Source organism: Protopterus annectens, chromosome 2.part1, assembly GCF_019279795.1.
Source record: "Protopterus annectens isolate FY-2018-M chromosome 2.part1, PAN1.0, whole genome shotgun sequence".
Taxonomy (NCBI): Eukaryota; Metazoa; Chordata; order Ceratodontiformes; family Protopteridae; genus Protopterus; species Protopterus annectens.
In genome coordinates this window covers 532385891-532409192 of record NC_056729.1, presented here as the reverse complement: position 1 = coordinate 532409192, position 23302 = coordinate 532385891, and the positions used below count along the sequence as shown (strand labels likewise).

Genomic DNA, 23302 nt, shown 5'->3' with positions numbered 1-23302 from the left:
AGGCAATGTGGTGTCCTACGTGTAGAGCCTGTGGCCAATTTTGCTATTTTGTTGTAGCATGTTTCTAATTTGTCTAAGTCTGTCTTTTTAAGCTTGTTAAGAATAGCTGAGGGATAGAGGAGAGTTAATAGTAGGTGGATTCTGAGTGGCTCCTCTAGAATTGTCTGTTAGCAATTTTTTGAGATTTCAGACATAAGATTAACTTAAGCAGAAAGTTTTGGTTTCAGGATAATAAGACCTCAAAATGATGTTACCAAGTAGAGTAACCAAGCCTTGGTAGATTCAATGCTGAGTAGAATACACCTTAAATCCGATAATAGGCGACCTCGGTGAAAACAAAAAGCGTGCCAGTCACTGATGCAACAAACGGAACACAATTTGTTGTAGAAAACACAAGAACCAAAAACAAAAAAGTTAAGCGCTTTCACTCATAACCATGAGCTTCCTCAGAACAATTTCCACACAAACAATTCATTGTTTAAATATTTGTTTGTCATATATGACAAATTGCAATATAGCATGAAGATGTACAACATACTTCATGATTCAGGGAACTATGAAACTATTTCAATCAATGAAGTGAATATCTTACATCGTAGGATAGATTCCTATCTGGAAGAATTTCTGATTGATGGAAGAATTTCTAATACTGCATATGACTACTTGAAAGTAAAGGCTCCTATCATGGCTAACTTCATAGGGATACCCAAAATACATAAAAGTACATCTGACCCTCCTTTCAGACCCATTGTGTCAGGGAAATATTCCAAAACATACTGTATAGGGAAATATATAGATATCATTCTCAAGTCAATTTACAACAACATCCCTTATATGGTGAAGGATTCATGGGAATTTTTAAGCAAATATCCTGTCCACAATTGGAAGAAGGAACATCTTTTTGTCACAGTTGATGTGATTGATTTATTTTCTAGTATTCCCAAAAAATGAGGGACTTGACGCATTTTGTAACAGTATAAGAAAATATGCAAAACTAACATGGGATGAAATATGCCTTATAATGGAGTTTATGAATATAGTCCTGGACAACAATTTTATATATTTTGAAGGAGAATATTTCAAACAGACAAGTGGTATAGCAATGGGAGCTGCATGCGCACCCATATTTGCCAATCTTGTCATGGTTGATTGGGAAGAAACAAGTTTATTCCCAAGCACGCATTATAGCAAAATCCTTCATTATTCAAGATTTCTGGACGATATATATATATTATGGGAAGGATCGAAAGAAAAACTGGACATTTTCATAGAATTTTTGAACAACAGTAGTAAATTCTTGAAATTTACGTATAACATGAACAACAAGGGTTTGGCATATCTAGACACCTATATATATGTACACAATGACAGCTTACAGTCCAGAATACATAGGAAAAAAACCTTCTCCAATGATTATTTAGCATGTGATAGTTTCCATCCCACAAAAATGAAACAGAACATTTTTAAGGGGCAATGCATTTGTGCTGCTTGTATGACCTCTAACGCACAGGACATGCATGATGAAATTAAATATATTACTAATTTGTTCAAAGATAGGAATTATCCATTAACCATGTTGGAAAATATAGGGAAATATGTGTTAAGTGAATGGGGTTTGAAATACAAACCCCTGTTAGGTTCAGGTTTGTTTGACAAGAAGGAATTTAATTCCACCTTTGGGGGTATTGACAGCAATACACACCAAAAATCTTTTATATTAACATATAGTCCGATGTCAGACAAGATTATGGAAATTGTCAATAGATTTTGGTTTGTAGTGAATTCTGACCCCAGTATAGGTAAAGTGGTGGGAAACAGACCTGGGGTGGTATATAAAATGGGAAACAACATGAAAAAACTTCTTGAATACAACAATCATGATCAGGGACATTCTAGAAAACAAATGACAAATCAAATATCAAATGGTACTAGGAAGTGTGGCAAGTGTAATCAATGTAAACACATTTTTGAAGGACATAAATTAAAAAAATTTAACAATTGTAGCACAATTGTAAAATTGAAAGAAGGTAATTGCAACACAATGATGGCTATTTACATTGCCATATGTGAAGTATGCCCTAGTTATTATGTGGGAAAAACAGAAAGGAATTTTAAGAAGAGAATTTATGACCACATTTACAGTATATCTCGAAAAGATTGAAATAATGCATTATATAGTCATGTAGAGATGCATTATATAGTCATGTAGAGATGAAGGGCAATAATCATAAATTTAAATTTGGTATTTTAGATTCAATCAACAAGAATCCCAAAGGTGGGGACGAAAAGAAATTATTAAGTTATAAGGAAGTTTGGTGGCAGCTATACCTTAATGCAGCTACTTCCCCAGGTCTTAATGAATCTATTTCTTGTAAATCCATCCTTGAATGGGACAATAGGTAAATGAACCTGACTAGACCACATATTTATTGTTTTAATAGTATTTTATAGTGTTATATAGTTTTAAAATATCCACATTTATTACATCATTATATTTATCACATTCATCTATTACTAATCAATTATTTATTATACATCATATTTATTTTATTTCATAGAACAAGTTTACATTAATTGATCATTAGTAACCAAATATCTATAATGTTGTTTAATAATTTTTAAAATTTTAATGATTAGATGTCTTGTCAAGAAAAACTTTTCAACAACACCTATTTAATAATATCGTTCCCTGGCTTGTTAGATACAATAAGTAACAACACACATCTATTACATCTATTATGTATGAGGTATTTATGGTTTATATTTAGTTAGATTATTAGGAAATGTATTTATATGGGTTACAATCAGTTTCTTATATATTCTATTTCTTATATATTGTACTTTTTATATATTGTTTTTTTTATATATTGCTTTTATTATCACACACACTTTTTTACAAACAAATTCATATTGTAAGCAAATATATATCATGTTCAAGCCAGGTTTTGGTTTAATGGTCCTTGCAGTGTTAAGCAAGTGAATATTATTATTAGATAGTTTATTGAGACTAATCACATGTAAGTAAAATTGTGGGACCCCTTTAAAGAAGGGAACAAGTTCCATTTTGGCGCCAGTTTATGGTATTTAAACAATGAATTGTTTGTGTGGAAATTGTTCTGATGAAGCTCATGGTTATGAGTGAAAGCGCTTAACTTTTTTGTTTTTGGTTCTTGTGTTTTCTACAATAAATTGTGTTCCGTTTGGTGCATCAGTGACTGGCACGCTTTTTGTTTTCACCGAGGTCGCCTATTATCGAAGCCTTGGTAGATAATGACATGAGTGAATGACTGTGCTTTTGTTATAATCTGGCCCCACACTTGAACAGCTGTCCAGTTTAAGTAACCTGACTATGACTGTGGTTTTTTGGGAGAGGTCAACATTTCAGCTTTTTTCCTTCCATTCTCTGATGTAGTGTTAGTCTGAGCCTTACTGCCCGTCAGTTAGATAGAAACTCTGACTGTCTTTGCCTTTCTTGACTGTATCAGCTCCAGAAGCCTTTCCTTGGTGATTCTAGGACACTAGAACTTTACGCCAACATACATCACCTCATTTCCATTGGCAAAGCTTTTTAGGAAGATCATCTGGAGAACATTCTGGGCTTGTAAGATTACCATTTATTTTGTAGCGTCTTTGGGCTCCCTATTGAAAATGCCAACTGCTGAAAACCTGAAAAAAAGGTCTGAAAACCTGCAGAAGAGCAAATCTCAAAAATCATTCTTCTCCTTAAAACTTCTTTTTGCAGAGGGGGTAGGCCTCCCCTGCACCCTCCAGCATCCCCCAAACTTATGTATACCAACTCTGAGATTGCCATACATTGGAGAAAAAGGGAATATTCTGAGAAATGGTGAACTTGATCTATACAAGTCCGATCCTTCAGCCATCCAGTCTCTCCATTTCAGGACTCACTCTAGCGTGTCCTGACATTTCAAATTGTAACCTGCTGGGGGTCTTTTATTCTGGTTGCATTTACTCTGGCATCTTTTGCCCTTGGATTGTTTCAGTTAATTTACTTGAGTTAGTTCTTTGGAGTGGGACTTCACCACAGGAGGAAAGCAAAATGGAAAAATGTACGTTAAAGTGCATTTTCTTTTTCCAAGTGATTGTGATGTTGAGGTTAGTATAAATGAAGTTTACCTGTCATGGAAATTTATTTTTTTTTCTTTGTGGATGGTTTCTGTGTCACTTGTTTTGCTACAAATTATCATTCTTGAGGTAATGCTGCCATTGATTTTACAGTAAACTGTTTATCCTCAGGACTTCACAAGGAAATGGTTTAATATCTTGACGCTGGTAAGGATGTATGCTATTTCTTTTTTGTGAAACTCACATTAGCTTTGGGTGAAGTTCAGACTCTCTGACAGAGGGGCAGGAAGATTTAATGATGTGGTCCACAGTGCATATAGTAGGCGGGGTAGATCCTTTATGATTTATGATGCTGCTGTGTACATGACTTAAGAACAGACCTGCATGCATGACATTGCATGAGTTGTGCACTGCTTCAAGAAATATGCAGTGCACAGAACATGGCCAAACTGCTGTATAGCCTATGCATCCAGCATTATTACAGTGCAGTAGAAAATACATTACCTCAGCATGTGGTCTTTGTGTGTAGAGAGGTTTATAATTATAGCAGTGAAATGCACACATTAGTTTTAAATTAGGGCTCTTTGGAGTGAAGAGTGACATTCTAGCAAGCTATGTGCGATGTATGTCAGTGAAACTGTAGGCACTTTCCAACCACTGCAACTTAGGGTATAAGCACAGAACAGTTGCAATGCAGGATACAAGTGTACAACCATACAACAACATAGTGTATGAGTTTACTGCATAGTGTATGAGGATGTAGCCGTTACAGTGTAGGGTATGATTAGACAACCATTACAACATAGGGTATGAGGATATAGTCATTGCAGTATAGGGTATGACAATATATCCATTACAATATAGGGTATGAATACACAACCATTACAACATAGGGTATGAGGATGTAGTCATTACAGTATAGGGTATGAATACACAGCCATTACAACATAGGGTATGAGGATGTAGTCATTGCAGTATAGGGTATGAAAATATATCCATTACAATATAGGGTATGAATACACAACCATTACAACATAAGGTATGAGGATATAGTCATTACAGTGTAAGGTGTGAATACACAAGGGTAAGTTGTGCTACCCACATTTTTCTGGAATTATGGTCACTTTCTAAATATCTGGACTTAAGTAAGTGGTACAGAGCAGGAGAAGAATCTGCTGCCTCCTAAGCATATGCATATGCATAAAATGTGCTTGGGGAAGATTTGTACGATGTGTAACACTGATTCCAATCATGTGCCTCCATCATGTGGTTAAAATACAATGTATTACTTGTAATGTCCACATCATGGCAATTTATACACCCAGACACTGCATAAGTACATGAGACTGGGGGTTTTGAACAGTGCAGCATATGTGTGTGTGTGTGTGTGTGTGTGTGTGTGTGTGTGTGTGTGTGTGTGTGTGTGTGTATGTGTGTGTGTGTGTCTGTGTGTGTATGTCTATGTGTGTGTGTGTGTGTGTGTGTGTGTCTGTGTGTGTGTGTGTGTGTTGTGTGTGTCTGTTTGCATGTGTGTGTGTATGTGTGTGTGCGTGTGTGTGTGTGTAACATACAGAGCAAAATACATGACTGCATAATCCCCAGTGAGTGAAAGTGGGCCACACAATTCATATAATTTCTGACCCCACTTGCATCTATCTCATTCCCCATTCAGACACACTAGGTGCCATATGTTATTCATTATGAGCTGGTTTTCCATGAGTGCTGCTGTTATGGTCAGCCCACATTTCAGTGTCCTGTTGACCTTTCCTATGGGGAGAATAGCACACAATTGGTTCTGGAAGCACGATCAGATACAGAGCATCTGGGTGGCAGCATTAATGGTGGCAGGTTGCAGTAATTATATATATATATATATATATATATATATTTTTTTTTTTTTTTTATGTAACTGGGTTCGCATATACAGCTCTGTGCATACAAATCTGCCCACAAACTGCACTGTGAAATGTATGTACAGCTGTGTCTCTGATATTGTCAGTGCTAAGAAATAGATTTTGTGAAATTGTGTTAGAGTTTGGGCACCTTTATACTGACAGTGAAGTAGAAAGTGCACCTTCCTGCACCAGTTAAGGACTGTAGACCCATTTTTTGATACTGTAACCGCACTTCAATGATGTGTTAGAAACAGCTCTGGTGCTCAATTTAGATGACTTTGTATTGCATTAGCAGTGTTCTTATCTTCAGCCTTTTTGCATAGGTTCTGTGCACCACAGACAGGTGTGACATGGTGTTTTTATGAATCATGTTTCAGCTTTTTTCTGAGCGTTCCCTGGAATAGTAGCTGTACACCCTCTGTACCATGTCTACAAATACCATCCTACGTCATTTATGAGAAAAGGCCAGCATTTAAAAATAAAGTGCTTCTCAGAGTAGACATATGTATGTAGTGCAAGATGTATTACTCTGTTTGGTCTAAGCTAAACAGTTTTCTTTGTATTTGTTTCTGCAGCTTTCTTGTAACTTTTCTTGGGAACATGTATATGTAATAAACATTGGATTAAACATTAAGCATTTACATTACAAGTATTTGCAAAAATATTTTTTGTTTTTTTGTTGTTGAAGAAGCAAAGGTTTTCCACTTAAGGTATGAATTCCAATTGTTTATTGACTGGTTACTAAATATTCCGTGACTATACCCATACAAAAACAAATGGAAGTAATTAATGTCAGATTCATGCATTCATTCATTCATACAGTACTAAATAGTAAGCCTTTTTTGCCGTTATTGCTTATGTCCCAAGAATTCCTAGAAGACATCTTCCATTGTTTACCCCAAAAATGATTGGTTATCAGTAGACTTGAAACAACATACTTCAATAAAAATAAATTGTTTACAACCTTCATTAAATATAAGCAGAGAAGAACAGCACAGAATAAACTCTGAGGACTGTTCATTTAGTCTGCAGGTAAAAGGCTTCATTAAACACAAGCTAGGTTTGTGTACGACTGAACAAAGTATCTGCTCTGTAATCTGCTGTAGTATCAGGAACACATTCTTTTAAATTGCTTGTGCTCTGTTTCAGTAGAAAGATTCTTTACTTGAACTTTACATTATTTGAATTGTTGCTGCTCTCTAAAGCCTTGCAGTTTGCATATCGGTTTGATTGTGCCCTTTTAATATGATTTTTCTTTCTTTCTTTGTGTTAGGTTATAAAATGTGTTACTGATCTGTCTTGTTGTTCTGTTTCTGTTGGTTTCTTTAAATGACCTCCAAGCTGCAAATAATTGGATAGACAAGCGGTGGGGTAGATATTGTACATTTTTATGCATTTCAAATGAGCCATAGAGGGTCCCCAGTGTGATACTGCAACATTTAGGTTTTTCTTCTTCTAGAATTGTATATTAAAAACAGTTACCAAGAGTCTGTCATATATGCTTCTGCTGAGGAGTAAAATTAATCAATAGCAAGTATGTCCTGTAATCTACTGCATAATTAATACGTCATTGTTCGTTATGTGGTCACATCAAAGTCCATGGTCTATCTTTGAAAGGGATTGCTGTAGAGGGTCTTAACCAGTGGATATTCTCTCCTTAAAGAATGTACCCAGATTCTGAATTCTTATTACCACTGTGTAGAGGATCCATACTCCATTATGGACCACATGAGTATCCCGGTACCTGGCAAAGAGGGTTATGCCGACTACTAGCAGACCCATTTCTTTCCCACTGGTTGCGGTTTCTGGACCTATTAGCATATTGTAAAGGAAACTGCCTGTATTTCATAATGAAAAGTAACTTTGGCTTATCCATCAAAGTTTTTGAAACACCAGCATATTCATCAGATAATGAAGTAGGACAATTGTCTTTATTCCCTTGGAACCTTACATTTACTTGTGACCATTGTTTTTGTCTCATGAACATAAATCATTACCAGAAAGACCCTTTATAACCGTGAAACCTCACATGCGAATACAGAAATGTCGACACATTGAACGAACTGCGAAAACACTGAATGTCCTGAACTGGGAAATTCAAAATGTCGAATCGACATAGTTGGCCAACCCCACCGCCCGCTACATACTACCTATCCAAACAAAATAAATAATCCACATAAATACACTTAACAAAACCCTACTTCTAAACCTAAGCTAAAGCTTACAGATATTACTATGTATGCGCTTACCTTAACCTGCACCCTAACCCTAAGGTCTGTAACTATTTCACGCTTACCTTAAGGAGCTATACCGGAGAAGGGCCAACTATGACGATTCGACATTTCGAATTTCGCGCTTCAGGATGTTTGGTGTTTTCACGGTTTGCTCATTATGTGTCAACGTTTCCGTATTCGCACAGCTGCGGTTTCACGGTTGTAATAGGTAACCGTTTATAATCACAGCATGTAACAGTATTTCCATAGCAAAAATTGCTGCCATTACCAACTGAAGTTCAAAACTTTCCTAGCATAGATGGAACTGATAGAAGACAAAAGGAAAGAACGCCGGTTAAAAGGTACTTTAGAAAAATCACCAGAGCCATTCGTGTCAGATAGAGGCAGAAGTGAAGATAACCTGGCACCTACTGCTAGAGTGCTTTCCATGTTGTTTTGGTCAGTGACACCCTCTCATAACTCCATATATTTCCTGAGTGTGTGCTTGTATGTGTGGTTTGGTTTTGAAGCCATTTCCCCTTCTAGAAAGTAGGATATTACTCCAGTCAAAGGGAATGTTCCCTTCTATATGAATGTCAGACCTCTCCTCAAACATTTACACATACAGGCCTCACCTTGGACTGGTCATTTGTAATGTCACTACAGAAGCATTTCCATAGCATGGTAGATGCTTAACTGAATGCTTGTCATAGGCTCACTCTGACAAGAAGAGTTTTCCACACCAGTGTTAGGCCTGTGTTCATGTCAACTTTATATGTGCCAGCATTTGTTTCACTTGCACTGGTTCCCAATTTGTTCTACTGACATAGGTCTCCCAACCAAGTTATGGTAGTACAGACAAGCACCTTTGTGACAGAGCATTCACTGGCAATTTATTCTGTTACAAGAGTTCAAGTCATACGAAGCAGTCCATGAAAAGTATGTTTTTCTTTCACATCCATGATGTGTCCCTGAGTGAGACAGATGTGAAAGTACTAAATGAATAGTCATGAAAAGGACTGTTAGGAGGCTACAGACCTTAAAAAGAATTTTATGAAACAAAATTTCCTACTGATCTGGCCTACTTTGACCCTCCAAAAAGAGTAGTAGAGTAATCATATGTTGATGACTGCTTGCCGTTTCTCTAGAAATCATGCAGACTATTTATAAGCTAAAGTCCAGATTCTTTATGAATAATGATGGATGAGTGCTGTTTATACGGTGTATCCCATGTGATGAATTACACCACATCTATAAGGTTTAATTTGAAAATATAAACAGCTACATTAAATTATACATTTTGACTCCAATTGTTTGTTCATGTCTGCCTTTCCTGGAGAACATTTGTATGGGTGGGGAATTGAATGACGGCTCCTAATTTACAATCATTTGCAAATTTAGTCAGCCAGAGGTCACTGATGTTGGCCTTGACTCCAGAGAAGTAAATGCCAAAAAGAAGCGGCCCCATGACTGATCCCCAAGGGACTCTGCTTATGATTGGCTTCTTTGTAGAGGTGGACTCCCCAATTCTAACTTCCTGGGTCCTGTCTCTGAACCAGATGGCTATCCACCAGGTCACAAAGAAAGGATTTTATAATGGATATTCAGCAGAATATTAGTGGAAAATGACTGCTAGAGGGGCTCCAATATTGTTAAAACATGAAAAAAGACAAAAGTGGTGGATTTGTAATTGTAGGGGGCTATTGGCAAGGTAGGAGGTTTATACTGGCATATATTCACTCATATCATTGCAGAGGCCCTAGACAACAATAAACTCATTTCCTGTCTCTTCCTTAAATATCATCCTCTACTACTATCCAAACTCACAAATCTCCATCTATCCCCCTCCGCACTTGCCTGGTTTAATAGTTACCTATCTGGCAGGGAACAATCTGTCAAATGGCTCTCATCCTCCTCACCTTTCCTTTCCATCTCCACTGGTGTTCCCCAAGGCTCCATCTTGGGACCCCTTTTGTTTAACATCTTCACCAATGATCTTTACACCTCATGCAAAGGATCCTCCCTTATTCAGTATGCCAATGACTCCACACTTATATCCATCTTAAATAACATTCCTGAACTACACTCCCTGACCCAACAGGCCCTACTATCCACTGAACAATGGCTCTCTCACAACCTATTGATCCTAAATCCCAAAAAGACCAAACTCCTACTGTTCCTTCCCCGTTCTCTTTCTCATCACAAAACCTCCTTTTTTATTACATCTTCTAACAATACAAATATCCAACCTGAAACCCACACAAAACTCCTAGGGGGTCATTATCGATGACGAACTCAAGTTCAACCTACACATACTCCAATGTATATAAAAAAAAAAAAAACAGAAATTAGGTCTGCTATATTGGAACAAAAAATTCTTAACCCCAGAATCAAGACTTACCCTGGGCCAGGCACTCCTCCTCCCCTCCCTCTTGTACGCCACCCCAGTTCTTACCAATATGCAGGCCTCCACTCTAAAGAAACTGCAACAGACTTACCATAAAATAGCCAGATTCATTACTAACTCCCCATACAACTCACACCACTGCATTTCTTTAAACTCTCTTCAATGGCTTGAACTTCCCCAGTTTCTGCTATCTTATCAATTTCATATGCTACAGTCTATTCTTTATAAACCTTCCTTCTGTCCATCTCTATCTTCCTTGGTCTCCATCTACATCCTATCCCAGACCATCCGTACTTACAACAATTACTTAATATCTATCACCCAAAAAGGTCAGTAGGCAAACTACTCTACAAACACTCCCTTGCCCATGCTTGGAACAAACTTCCCCTTGACTTACGTTCAATCTCCCACACCTCACACTTTAAAAATGAACTAAAAGCTTATTTTCTCAATTCCAGAACCTGCCCTTGCCATGACCATACCTAGTCTTCCTTCCCTTTATGTACCCTCAAAAGGACCATACTTAGTACCTCATTACACCTCTCTCTCCAATGTGTCTATGCATTTGCACAATTTTATACAAACAAATAATGTTCATTGTTGACCTATTGAACTATATCAATGTAAAATTGTTACTTAGCTTCTTTTTAATGCAACTTTAACTTTATGCATGTATCCCAACATATGTGAATCGTTTTGCTATAACTGCTATTATATCAATATTGTTTAAAATTGTACTTGTTTTAAAATGTATTACTGGAGCTTTTCTCCTCGGGTCTCCACTGAAAATGGGTCACAAGCCCAGTTGGACAAACCCGGTTAACAAATGTCAATAAATAAATAAATTTATATTCCACCAGAAATTACTATTATGGAACTTAAGAAATTTTTGGGAAAATAATCAGCTTCCACCAGGGAGTATTATTTATAGGTAGGGACAGGATCAAACTGCAAACCTATACTTTACTCTTAACAAGATTACCTCTCCTCATATATGCAGTCCCTATCTAATTTATATCACAATAAAATCAATCTGCCCTCTGGACACAAAGTGTACCTCATTAAATGCTTTCTCATCAACTCGTCTGGAAAATACTCACCTATTTGCTTCTTTATAGTAACACCTTCTAATATATTTATTTGATTAATTTATTTTACATTTGCTTACTGGATCGTCCAACCAGGACAGAACCCATTTTCAGTGGAGGCCCGGTGACAAAAGTTCCAGTCAGTACTTAACATTAAATCTGTAACAGAATAGCTGTTGTTGTGTCTTTCGGCTTTTCCCGGTTAGGGGTCACCACAGCGGAACTCCGGTCCGCTAATGATTGGCAGTAGATTTTTACGTGCCGAGTTGCCAGCCCTGACGCACAACCTTCAACAAAGGTACGCCCATTCACGCATTTCTCCATGCAGAAGATGCTCTAGCTGAGAATCGAACCAGACAGCGTCTTACTGTGAGGCGACAACGCTAGCGCAGCACCACCACCGCGGTAAATCTGTAACAGAATAGTAATAAAAATAAAACAGTAATAAGACAGAACATGACAAGCCACACTAGCTAAACAGCATCAACAGAAATATTGCACATATAACTTACGTATATACAAAAACATAGGTTAGATACAAAGTTAAGTTAACATCGAGATTCACCTAAACACGGAGAGCACAGTTAACAATACTCCAGTGAAGGAAAAAAGCAGGTAAGTAGGAAAGTATTTTTAGAGGAATGGTAGTAACTATGGATGATAAGTTAATATATAGTATAGTTGTGTTGTGAGTATTTGTGCAATTGTGGTTATGTTAGGGACTAACCTGGAGTATTATATGTGCAAAGCCATGATTCATCTAGGTGTATTTTGAGAACTTTTTTGAATTGATTGAGATTGTTTATGGATCTTATATTATGGGAAGGTATTCCAGTTCTTTGCAACAAAGTTAGAGTAAAGAGAGTCACCTGCTGTGTTGGATGATTTCTAATATAGTTCTGTGTTTTTTTGTATAACCTTTCAAATTTAGTTTTTTGTAAAATCCCTTGTTCCGTAAATATTCTTCATGTTGTATAAACTCCAATTATTGTTCACTGTATAATTTTGTAACAACTAGCTTGACCTGTACTGAAGCTGTTGTCCTTGAGCCTCTGCTAAAAATGGGCTACCACCTAGTTGGACTACCCCGGTAAACAAAAGTAAACAAATACATTTCTGAAGAAATTTATGAAAATATTTGGTATGGAAGACATGAATTCAGAAGTAAGAGCTAAGACAAAATTTACATAGTATTCCCCAAGGTAAATAACGGGCTAGACTGGACAGAAATTATATTTCACAGGAACATGGTATTTTAATTGAAAATTGTAACACACATCCAGTAGCTGTTTTAGATTATGCACAAATAAAAACTAAGGTAAAACTGCAGGATTGTGAAGTAAAAAGTAAACACTGGCACTCTCCCACCTACCTATTAAAAAGAGAGTAATTTAAGGAATGGGTAATGGAAATTACTGAAAAGTTACTAAAGAAAACATACATTTCTTCAGAGGGAATAGCTAGTGAGAGGGATAAAATGAAAATGGAGTTTAAAAATAGGGAAGAAATAACACAGAAATCGATATGGTTAAGAAGTAATACAATTATTTAGAGGGGCTGACATAGGTTAAAGTATTGTAGTATAAGGGGAAATGTCGCAGAACAGGAAGTGGAATAACTGCAGAGTATTAACAAGAAAATAAGGGAGTATTTGGATAATATACATGTTTAGAAAGATTGCTGTTAAGCAGCTCCATCCATTCAGCCATCCATCCTCTGCCCCTTTATTCCATTTTTGCACATGGGGTTGCGGTGTCACTTCAACAGTGGCAGTCATCTTGAGTCAAGGTTTACACCACCATGGGGGCTAGCCTGATTTTTGATGATAACTCCAGAGCACAAAAACATTTATCACATTGACTTAGGCAACAGAAAGAAGAAAGGATTGTCACCAAACTAAGGGAGCCTACGACAAGAAAAATAGCCTGAGATCTGATAGAGGAATTAGAGATATTTATGAAATTTTATGAAATTTTTTATAAAGCAGAAGAGTGTAGAAATCTAATAGAGCACAAATGGAAATATTTATGGGGGACTTAATTATGCCAAGATTAGAGGATGATGAAACACAGTAACTGACAGTTAAGACAGGAGGAGATGAAATAAAAAATAAAGAACAGTCATGTGCGTAATCAATGTGCAGGGAAATCTAAAGAAACACATAGTATTCCTGTGGGCGTTTGGAAGTTAGGAGGGAAGAAAGTGATAAAGATCTGGAAGAGTTTATTTAATAGTATTTTGAAAGGGGGGAAGCACCAACATCCTGGAAAAAAGCTGTGGTGGCTCTGTTACCTAAAGAGGGTAAACACTCATCTGATCCAGCCTCAGGTAGACCCATTTCATTTTTAAACCATGATTGTAAAGTATTTATGCCTATAGTAGCTAAAAGAATGGCAAAGGTGCTGCCAACATTGGTAAATATGGATCAGTGTAATTTTTTGGAGGTGTTGCAAACATTTGGCAACATTAATAGAACAATGATGACCCAGAGGAATGCAGAATGTTAGGAAAATACCCACGTTGTTGGTAGGTCTTGATGCAGAGAAAGCATTCGGCAGAGTAAGTTGGGATTTATGAGTAGGACAATGGAAGCATATGCTTTCCCTGATACAATAATATGTTTAATTAGGATATATAAAGAATTGGAGGCAAGAATTAAAGTGTGAGGGTTCCTCTCTGACATGTTGCATTTGAGCATTGAATCCAGACTTTTTCCCCTTTGTTATTTACTTTGTGTTTAGAGCCGCTGGCAAAGAAAATAAGGCTCTCAGAAATTCAAGGATATAATTCATATGGTAATCAAGAAAATGTACTTTATTTGCAGATGATATTCTTTTGTACTTAATAAATCCCGAAAAGGACATCACAGTGTTGTGGAACATTTTGAGACAGCTTCAATTTTTCAAGATGTAAAATTGATGAAAATAAAACAAAGGTATAGCCGTAAATTATGTACCTATGCATGACTTGGCTCAGCAATACCCATATATTTGGGGGCTTGATATTAGGAGTATGGATTAAAAAGGCTTCTGTGATAGCAGGTAGATATGTGGGAAGAGACTAAACAAAAGATAATACAAAACCTGAGAAATTGGAAGCTATTTTTATGGAGGTGGATAGTAAGATACAAACAGTAAAAATATTTTTAGTCCCTTTAGTTTTATATAGGTCTGGCATATTTTTATCAACCAGAGGAGAAGTTTTGGACAGTTGAAAGAATATATCTGGATGGAGAAGAGAGCAAGAATTAACTGGGATAAATTAATCCTCCCGATAGAACAAGGTGGTTTAGGATTACCTGATTCCAAGGGATATTTAGATCTACACAATTAAAGCTGATATGTGCACACATCAGAAGGTTATAATTTTAAGTGGATAGGGATGATGATGAAGCTGGGGAGTTGAGAAATAAGTAGAGAGTGGGATTTTTTGATGCACATCCTTAAGGAGAATAATCATTACCATACAGAATATTATGTTTATAAAACAGCACAAAATATTCAAGAACTAAGCCAGTACATGAGTAGCAGAAGGAGATTTTTCTAGTGGGGATGACTGCAATTAGTGGTGCAGCAAGAAGGCAACGGGGGGGGTAGAATTACTGAAGAAAACTGGAAAAGGAGTCAAGGTACTGGGAACAGTTAACTTGAGTGGGAAAGGTTATAGGATTAGACCAAGAAGAAATTTGGCATGTAGGGAAGAGACTGCCTTCCTGTCAGGGATTGATATCAGAGTGTAGGCAAAGAGAAATGGACAAGGGGAGTCCTAAGTGAAAGACCTGCTGTGGTTAAGATTTTAGTCAAGTGTAGAGCAGAAGCTGCTACTACAAAGCGGGTAATCAGTCGGGTATATAAAATATTGAATGATAACTGTAAGAATCAGTTAGAGGAGGTTAGAATGGAAAAGACATTTACAAGGGAACAATCAGTGAGAGAATGTACACACACACACACTCTCTCTCTCTGTATATATATATATATATATATATATATATATATATATATATATATATATATATATATATATATATATATATATATATATATATATATGGCTCCTAGGTGTACAACAAGAGTCCAGAAGGTTTAGGATTTTTGCTTAGAAGTGTTTGCGTAAGTATTTTATACCCAAAGAAATTTTCACAGGTAGATAGCAAATATTGGAGGTGTGATGGGCAAAAAAGATGTAACTGGGAACACTTTTGGGGAGTATGATGAGTTGACAGATTTAAAAATCCCTACAGAGTACTCTGTCAGAAATATTGGGGGAGGCAAATGGTTGTTATTTAGGAAATTATTCTTTTGAGCTGGGGCACAGGATCTGAAATGCCTATTCATAGTGTCACTTGGCCCTCTCTAATATAGATGACAAACAGATGGGGTAGTTTTATATGCTTTATTACATAGAAACACATCAGGATGGATAGCAGCAATACAAAATATAAACGGACTGATTAACTGACAGACTACACAGACATACATGCTTACATCTCAACAGCTTACTACAAAATAGCAGTCAGGCTCACATGTGCTCAGTATTTATACACTTGTGCAAGCCCCTAGAAAGCTTTTAAAAGGTATATTTATTTATTTATTTATTTTACATTTGTTGACCGGGCTAGTCTAGCTGGATATATGTCCATTTTCAGTAGAGGCCCGGGGAGAAAAGCTCCAAATTATTAGTACATCAATTAATAAAGTGTAACAATAAAAATAAATGTAGATGTAATGGAAACAGGAACATTTTTTTTTTTTTTTTTTTTTTTTTTGAGATTACTTTTTAAGTGAGTAAAAGTAACAGGCTATGTGATGTTCATAACAGAGTACTCTTTACACACATGTGAAATATAGAAAATCAGTTACTGTGTGATGTGCTTAGCACAATCCTCATTATAAGAACATATTAAATGAAATGATAATAAATGTGAACAGAGATGAAGGAAAGATAGGAAAGGTATCAGGGATAGTATAGGTTGACTTTAAGGGTTAGATTATTTTCATAGAGGAAGTAGAATAGTTACTGTTATGAAAGAGAGGCAGGATACTCTTATGAAGGAAAGGGGGAGACATTAGGGTAAGTAGGCAGTGGGTCTTTTATTCCAAATCATAGTGGAAAGTTGAGCAGCTGAGAGTCCCCTACTGAGTTATTGGATGTAATTGGGTTCAGGGGGAAGGAAGGATGACAGGGAAGGAAAAAACAGGGTTAGTCTGGGTTAGTGCAGGGGCATAGCCATTTTTTATTGAGATACTTTTTGAGATTTTTTTTGAACAGAGGGAGAGAAGTCAGAGATGAGATGTCTGAGGGTAATTTATTCCATACTTTTCCTACTGAGTTGGAGAACAAGCTGTCTGGAATATGTACATATTGATTTACAGAAAGGCTTGTGTTTAATTCTGCTGGTTGCCAAAAAGCAGTCACTAGAAGATGGAAATCAGAATCTCAACCAACAGCTTTAAAACTGTTAAAGGTGCTTATGATGTTTTATCTGAGGAAATATTTCACAGTGCAACCATTGCAAATATTCAGTTCCAAGCTCTTTACACTGAAACCACTTGTACCTAACAGATGGCAAAACCCAGGGTGATTTTTAACAGTTTTATAAATCAGACAATGGTAAATTTGTATATTATGTATTCTTTTGTATGCTTCTTGTTGTCCTCAGTAGCTATTTCTCATATCTGGCAAGTCTAGGCCTATTTTCCTTCATGTTTTCATCCTGTTTATTGCTGTGGCTATCATTAACTTCCTTCTTTTAAATATGAGGCCTGTGTGGCTAATTTCATACAGTTCTTGGTACAGGAGAGAATGAATCACACCAGATCTGAAAAGTGGAACATGTCAGTAAGTCAGAAGCTAGTTTAACTGGCCAAAGGACCTACTTCTTAATTTTTTTCTGCAAATAAGGTGTGTGATGATATCAAGAACTGAACATGTAACCATTTCTGTTGGCACACAAGATTTGCTGTGCTATGTTTATGTATCACCTCTTCCAGTTAATATTGGACCTATTCAGTTTTCCCTGAAGGAAAGACAGCACATTTTCTGTTGACCTTCCAGCAGTCATATGGTATTGTCAGATAGTGAATGGTATGTACTCGCATTAATTCTTACTTGCTAATGCCAATCAGAAGTTATTTTAGTGAATGGAATTCACTACATCTCGGACTAATGTGATTTACTGCAGATTCTAGCATGACTTCACAGTTGGTTATTTCATTAATGGAGTTAAGGGAAGTGTGATAGGCAAAGTACTTCATTTGGGTAGAAGATACATACTAGAGTTATTTGCATTGGAAGTGGGAATTTCCTTACAAAAAATAGGTATATTTGACACAAAATAATGTGTTGTAGTATGTCACTAAACTGTAATCTTTATAGGGAAATTGTAGGTAGTACATGAAAACTGTATGTCACATTACTTCTCTTTTGTTTCACAACTGACAAAATTGTCTGTTTCCTAAGGTCGCATTCCAGACAGCCTGAAGAATTGTGTCAATAAAGATTATTTGACTGCAGCGACGCATTGGGCCAGTATGGATCCAACAGTTGTGCATCCAGAACTTAATGGGGCTGCATATAGGTAAAGAAAGATCATTTTCATCTGTTAAAAGTTGAATACAAAATAAGATGTGTACATTTATTTATTAGAAAACTGAGGCGTATATCATTCTGTTATGCATGAGCAGCAACATTTCCCAAATTTATACTTGTTCTACATTCCAGGGTCCATTTTCAATTTACATTGTTTTCTGTTGACAAGTCATGCTATTCTGAACATCCAAGCCAGTTCTTACTCAACTGCTATAGAAGTGTTCTAGTAGCTTAAGAGAAGGTCAGCCATCATTCTTTGATAATACAGCAACTCTTACACTCTCTGAGTATAGATATGTGCTGACTAATGCAGAGTACACAGAAACAAGCACCATCATGTAATGTTGTTTGTCACATAAGGATTTCAACTGGGAATTGTGAAGAATCTATTCCTGCTTTATGAAACCCTCTGCTGTACAGAGCAGAACCACTGATGGTCCTTCCATGTAGTTATATGACTGTGGCACACTGTAGCTTTTGTTATGCCCTTGCCTTGTTCTAGTAGCTTAAGAGAAGGTCAGCCATCATTCTTTGATAATACAGCAACTCTTACACTCTCTGCGTATAGATATGTGCTGACTAATGCAGAGTACACAGAAACAAGCACCATCATGTAATGTTGTTTGTCACATAAGGATTTCAACTGGGAATTGTGAAGAATCTATTCCTGCTTTATGAAACCCTCTGCTGTACAGAGCAGAACCACTGATGGTCCTTCCATGTAGTTATATGACTGTGGCACACTGTAGCTTTTGTTATGCCCTTGCCTTAGTGCACCATTCAGACCTCAGTATTCTTACATGTGCATAAGGGTATCCTACATAGTTAGAACTACAACTTTAGCAATGTTGTGGCATGACATGACATTGCTAGCAGGACAGCAGTGACTTGCATCTATCAGGCTGTCAGAGCACAGCTTCCATGATATGGTAGTACATGCCACCAATTCAGATTATCCTGTTTGGTGTACTGGGGAGCCATACCACCAATTCAAATTATCCTATTTGGTGTTATGGTGTATCCACCTTATTGGCCCTTGGTATAGTGGAGGCCTGTGTTAAGGCCCAGCTGCACTTCTCATACCACAAAACTGACCTGTGCAGTGCACTAATTGTTTTTATGATGAATGCCTTTCAGCATAGCTTGAAGGCAAATTTGCACACTGCATTTGCTGATGATCCCCAGATGGTTCATATGAGATCGTGATTGACATATACATCCCACCTCTGACTCACTGCTGCCCAACTTGCATTTTAAGCTAGATGTGGTAACTGTTGTGCCTAGTATTACCTATTTATGAATACATCTGTTGTCACCATTTCTTATGCAAAATACATTGTGTAAACAAATGCAGCTCATTTTATACAAAGTCTTGTGTATTAATTCAAACTGATCTTCCAGAACTCATGCAGCTTTTACCTTGTAAAAAACTGAACACTTGTGCAGACCTAACAGTAATCTGCATTTTCACCTGCCTTAAATAAAAGCGGTACATCAACTACCAAGTAGGCACTGAGATACAGTTGACCAGGGCTCAAGAAAATTGCTTGTTTTATTTATGGTTGGTTTTATTTTATTAAAATATGTGTTGTTGAATCATTATTGAAGAAATAGGAGTTGTGATACAGTTTACAATCAGTGGTATTATTTTTATAAATCTTCATTATTCTGCTTAGTTTTTGTTATACCCATCTGTAATTATTTAGTTTTGAATAAACTGAATTTTTTATTTTGCTTTTTATCTCCATGCCTACATACCATATAGCCTCCCACATCAGACTTGACCCATTTATTTCGCTACAGGTGAGAGACACTGAGTGAGTTCTTTGCCTCCGTGATTATTATCCTTATGTTGTTTCATGAGTAAATATGTACTGAGAAGTCAGTAAGTTGATTGGCTGAGATATCTTCTCTTCTGCTGCTTCCTTAACTCATTCGCACATACAGCACCAATCAAATTGTTGGATGTTTCACACCTCCAGTGCTAGTTGTGTGGGCTACCTTTCCTTATTCAGGTTTACAGTCCTTGAAAAGCGACCACACTCAATGCCTCTGTTTAAGTCTAACTTAATTATGATTGCGTTTAAAGTATTTAGTGACCTGATTAAGTTGTTTAAATGGGAAAAATATTTAAATTGAACAGGTAAGGCAAAAATTGCTTTACTTGTACAGATAAAAAAAAAAAGATATTTCTTACATTACAATTTTCTGTGACTCTGAATTCTAGACTATTGCTGCCCAGCTTCTCTGTTGTCAGGAATATGACACTTCATTAGCTGGCTGCTGAGGGGTGTTAATGACTTAAAGAGCAAAGTAAAACCACTGGGCACAAATGTCTAATGCCAGTATGGTTTAGGAAGACTGAATGATCAGTGATTTGCTTAGCATCACACCAGTAGGCAGCTGGGAGTTTGGAATTCAAACTGAAGTTTAATGGAGCTGGCCTGCTTGGCAGATTACTACTCTGCTGTACATGGTTATTGACTTTAATTGCTTATGTTTTTATTACCTGAATATGTACATGTGTACATTGCACATGTAGGTTGATTGTTGATGTCTTCTATCATATGTGCCTGTTTGCAGTTGCTGTACTGTAGCTGCTGTAACATAAGTGAAAATAAACATGACAATTACTCAAAAATATAGGAAAATGTCCATTTTTATATTACCAGTTTGTGTAATAAAAACACGTAGAAGGGTACAGTGGTGCAGAGATTAGCATGGCCATCTCACAGCCAAAGTTTCTCTGCTTTGGTTTTGTGAAGAAATTTGATTTTTTTATGAGAAAATTAATCAAGAATGGAATTCATTTTGAAATAAATAGAGTTTAGGTCTTTGTGATGTGGAATGTTATTTTTGTGACGTAAGCATGATGATAAGAAAGCATAAAGATGTACCGTCAGCAGGATCTTTTAGAAACATGTATTGTTCTTTGTCGTCAGTCAGCTAAAACTATACAGTAATTGCTTCATTTATACTGTGTGATTTTACTACAAAAATAAGAGCTGTCTCTTTCTCGGGGAGATTCAGGTTTATTTTACTTAGTCTCCCATAAATGTGTTCTTCAATAAGAAGATTACTTGCATGGCTAAAATCTGAGTTTTGTATCTTTCCTTAACAGTTTTTAGGGGTGTTATCTGTGGAGGGAGTGCATGTCTTCCCTGTGTTTCCTTGAGTTTTCTGTGTATACTGTGGTTTCCTCACACATCTGAAAGACATGCAGTAGGTGGACTGGCAGTCTTAATTGTGTGTAATATTGTGTTTGTTTGTGTGTATGAGAGAAAGACAGACAGACAAAATAGCAGTCTATCAGTCTAATTCTGTTCCCTACCTACCTTCTAAAAGTTAGATGAACACTTAACATAAGGGAAAGTTTCAGGCAACAATTCTTTTGTCTTCATTTAAAACATGAGTAAGCATTTTTTGTTGTTGAAAACCACTACTAACATTAGTAATTTATTCTTCCTGGACCACAGATATTAATGATTAATTCTTTCAGAAGATATTAAGTTGGAGTGTGAAAAAATAGGCTGTTAAAATGCTACGCTAGTGGTAAACACTATGATTACATAGTCAACAACTAACAGGTAGCCCATATAAATATTGGACAAGCACATCATTTCTGTGTAAAGCCATGGAAAAAGGCGATAGTAGAACTCACAAGTCTGGACATAAGAAATCTAACTGACCTAGATTCAAACTAGTCTGACATCATAAAAAGTGGGTACTGTCTCTAAAACCTGGTATTTTTTTTTTTAAACGTTACTAAGGCTATAGACAATGGCCACATGATACATACAGTCTTCCTCAGTCTGGTCAAGGCATTTGACACTATACCCCATGTTGGTATTATTGAAAAATAAGTAAAATTTAGTACTAACCTATATGTTGTTCAGTGTGTCACTAATTGATTAGCCAGTAGATCTCAGTTAATGAAAGCACAGCATAGCTTATTGTTGGGCCCTCTGCTCTTTTATTTGTTTTGCAGACATCCAATACAATGCTTCTGAAGTGTGTTTATCTACATTTGCTGTTGATTGCAAGATGGGCTACATTTTTTATTAACCTGAGAATATTGGTGTACTCCAGAAAAGCCTGATTTTGGATATACCTGGTACACAGATAATGGCCTCAAACTCATTACAAAATTACAAAAAAGAGTGTAATAACGAAACACTTCCACCCCCCGCACATGTTATAAATGATATTCCTCTTCAGACAAGTATGATTATAAGAGACCCATGTACATCAGTGGGTGATGATCATGTCTCCAGAGCAGTCAGAAAATCCTTTCTGTTTGGCCCCCATTAATCTCCAAAGGAATCTCCTTCCTTCCCTTAATAGACCTGTCAATGGACACATTGCTCCTTTCAGTATGTGTAACTCTAACCATTTAGACCAGTTAAAAAGGCCCCAGAGATTTTCTAAACAAGAACATAAAGGGCTTAAATCTCTTAAAGACATCCAGACAAATTAGTAATTCTCTCCTTGTTCTCTGCCACTTACCAGCTGTTCTATGGGGACCCATTTCACTTTTTGAACCTTGAAAGACCCAGTTCTGTTTGACAAAGTTTTCCTGCGCAGATTCACTGGCTCTTCAAACACCTGCACAAAGGACCTTAACCTTTATCAACAGTAATCTTGATGGCAGGATACATTCATAACACAATAAATTTGCAGCCAGTGGAGTAATGTACCAACTCAGATCCAGCAAAGTTGCCACCATTGCTCCTTTTAATACTGATCTGGATGAATGGATGGGCAGCCACAAATTTACTGGGGATTGTCAGTCGTAGCCTGCCTTTAAGCGTGTAAACAAGCTGACAAGCTGCAATTTTTTTTTTTACAGTTAGACATCTTAAGGCTTCTCTGACTGCTTGTCTAATATCTTCCTTATTTAAGTGTGTTTGTATTAATATATAGGAACTGAACTCACAACCTTTAAGTTTTCCAGCATTAAACTTAAGTATGCCAGCCACTAGTAATCAAATTTGTGATTCCTAACCTTCTCCAAGGAGACTTTTA

General features: G+C 36.7%; 1 protein-coding gene across 2 annotated transcripts in view; it reads left to right on the top strand.

Annotated features, from left to right (window-relative positions):
• Positions 1-23302, top strand: part of CTBP1 (C-terminal binding protein 1) — a 1058813-nt gene that overhangs the window by 974936 nt on the left and 60575 nt on the right. For both annotated transcript variants that reach the window (XM_044062322.1, XM_044062321.1), the window contains one exon: positions 18149-18266. In XM_044062322.1, the coding sequence (XP_043918257.1) occupies positions 18149-18266 (118 nt within the window). The remainder of the gene's footprint in view (positions 1-18148; positions 18267-23302) is intronic.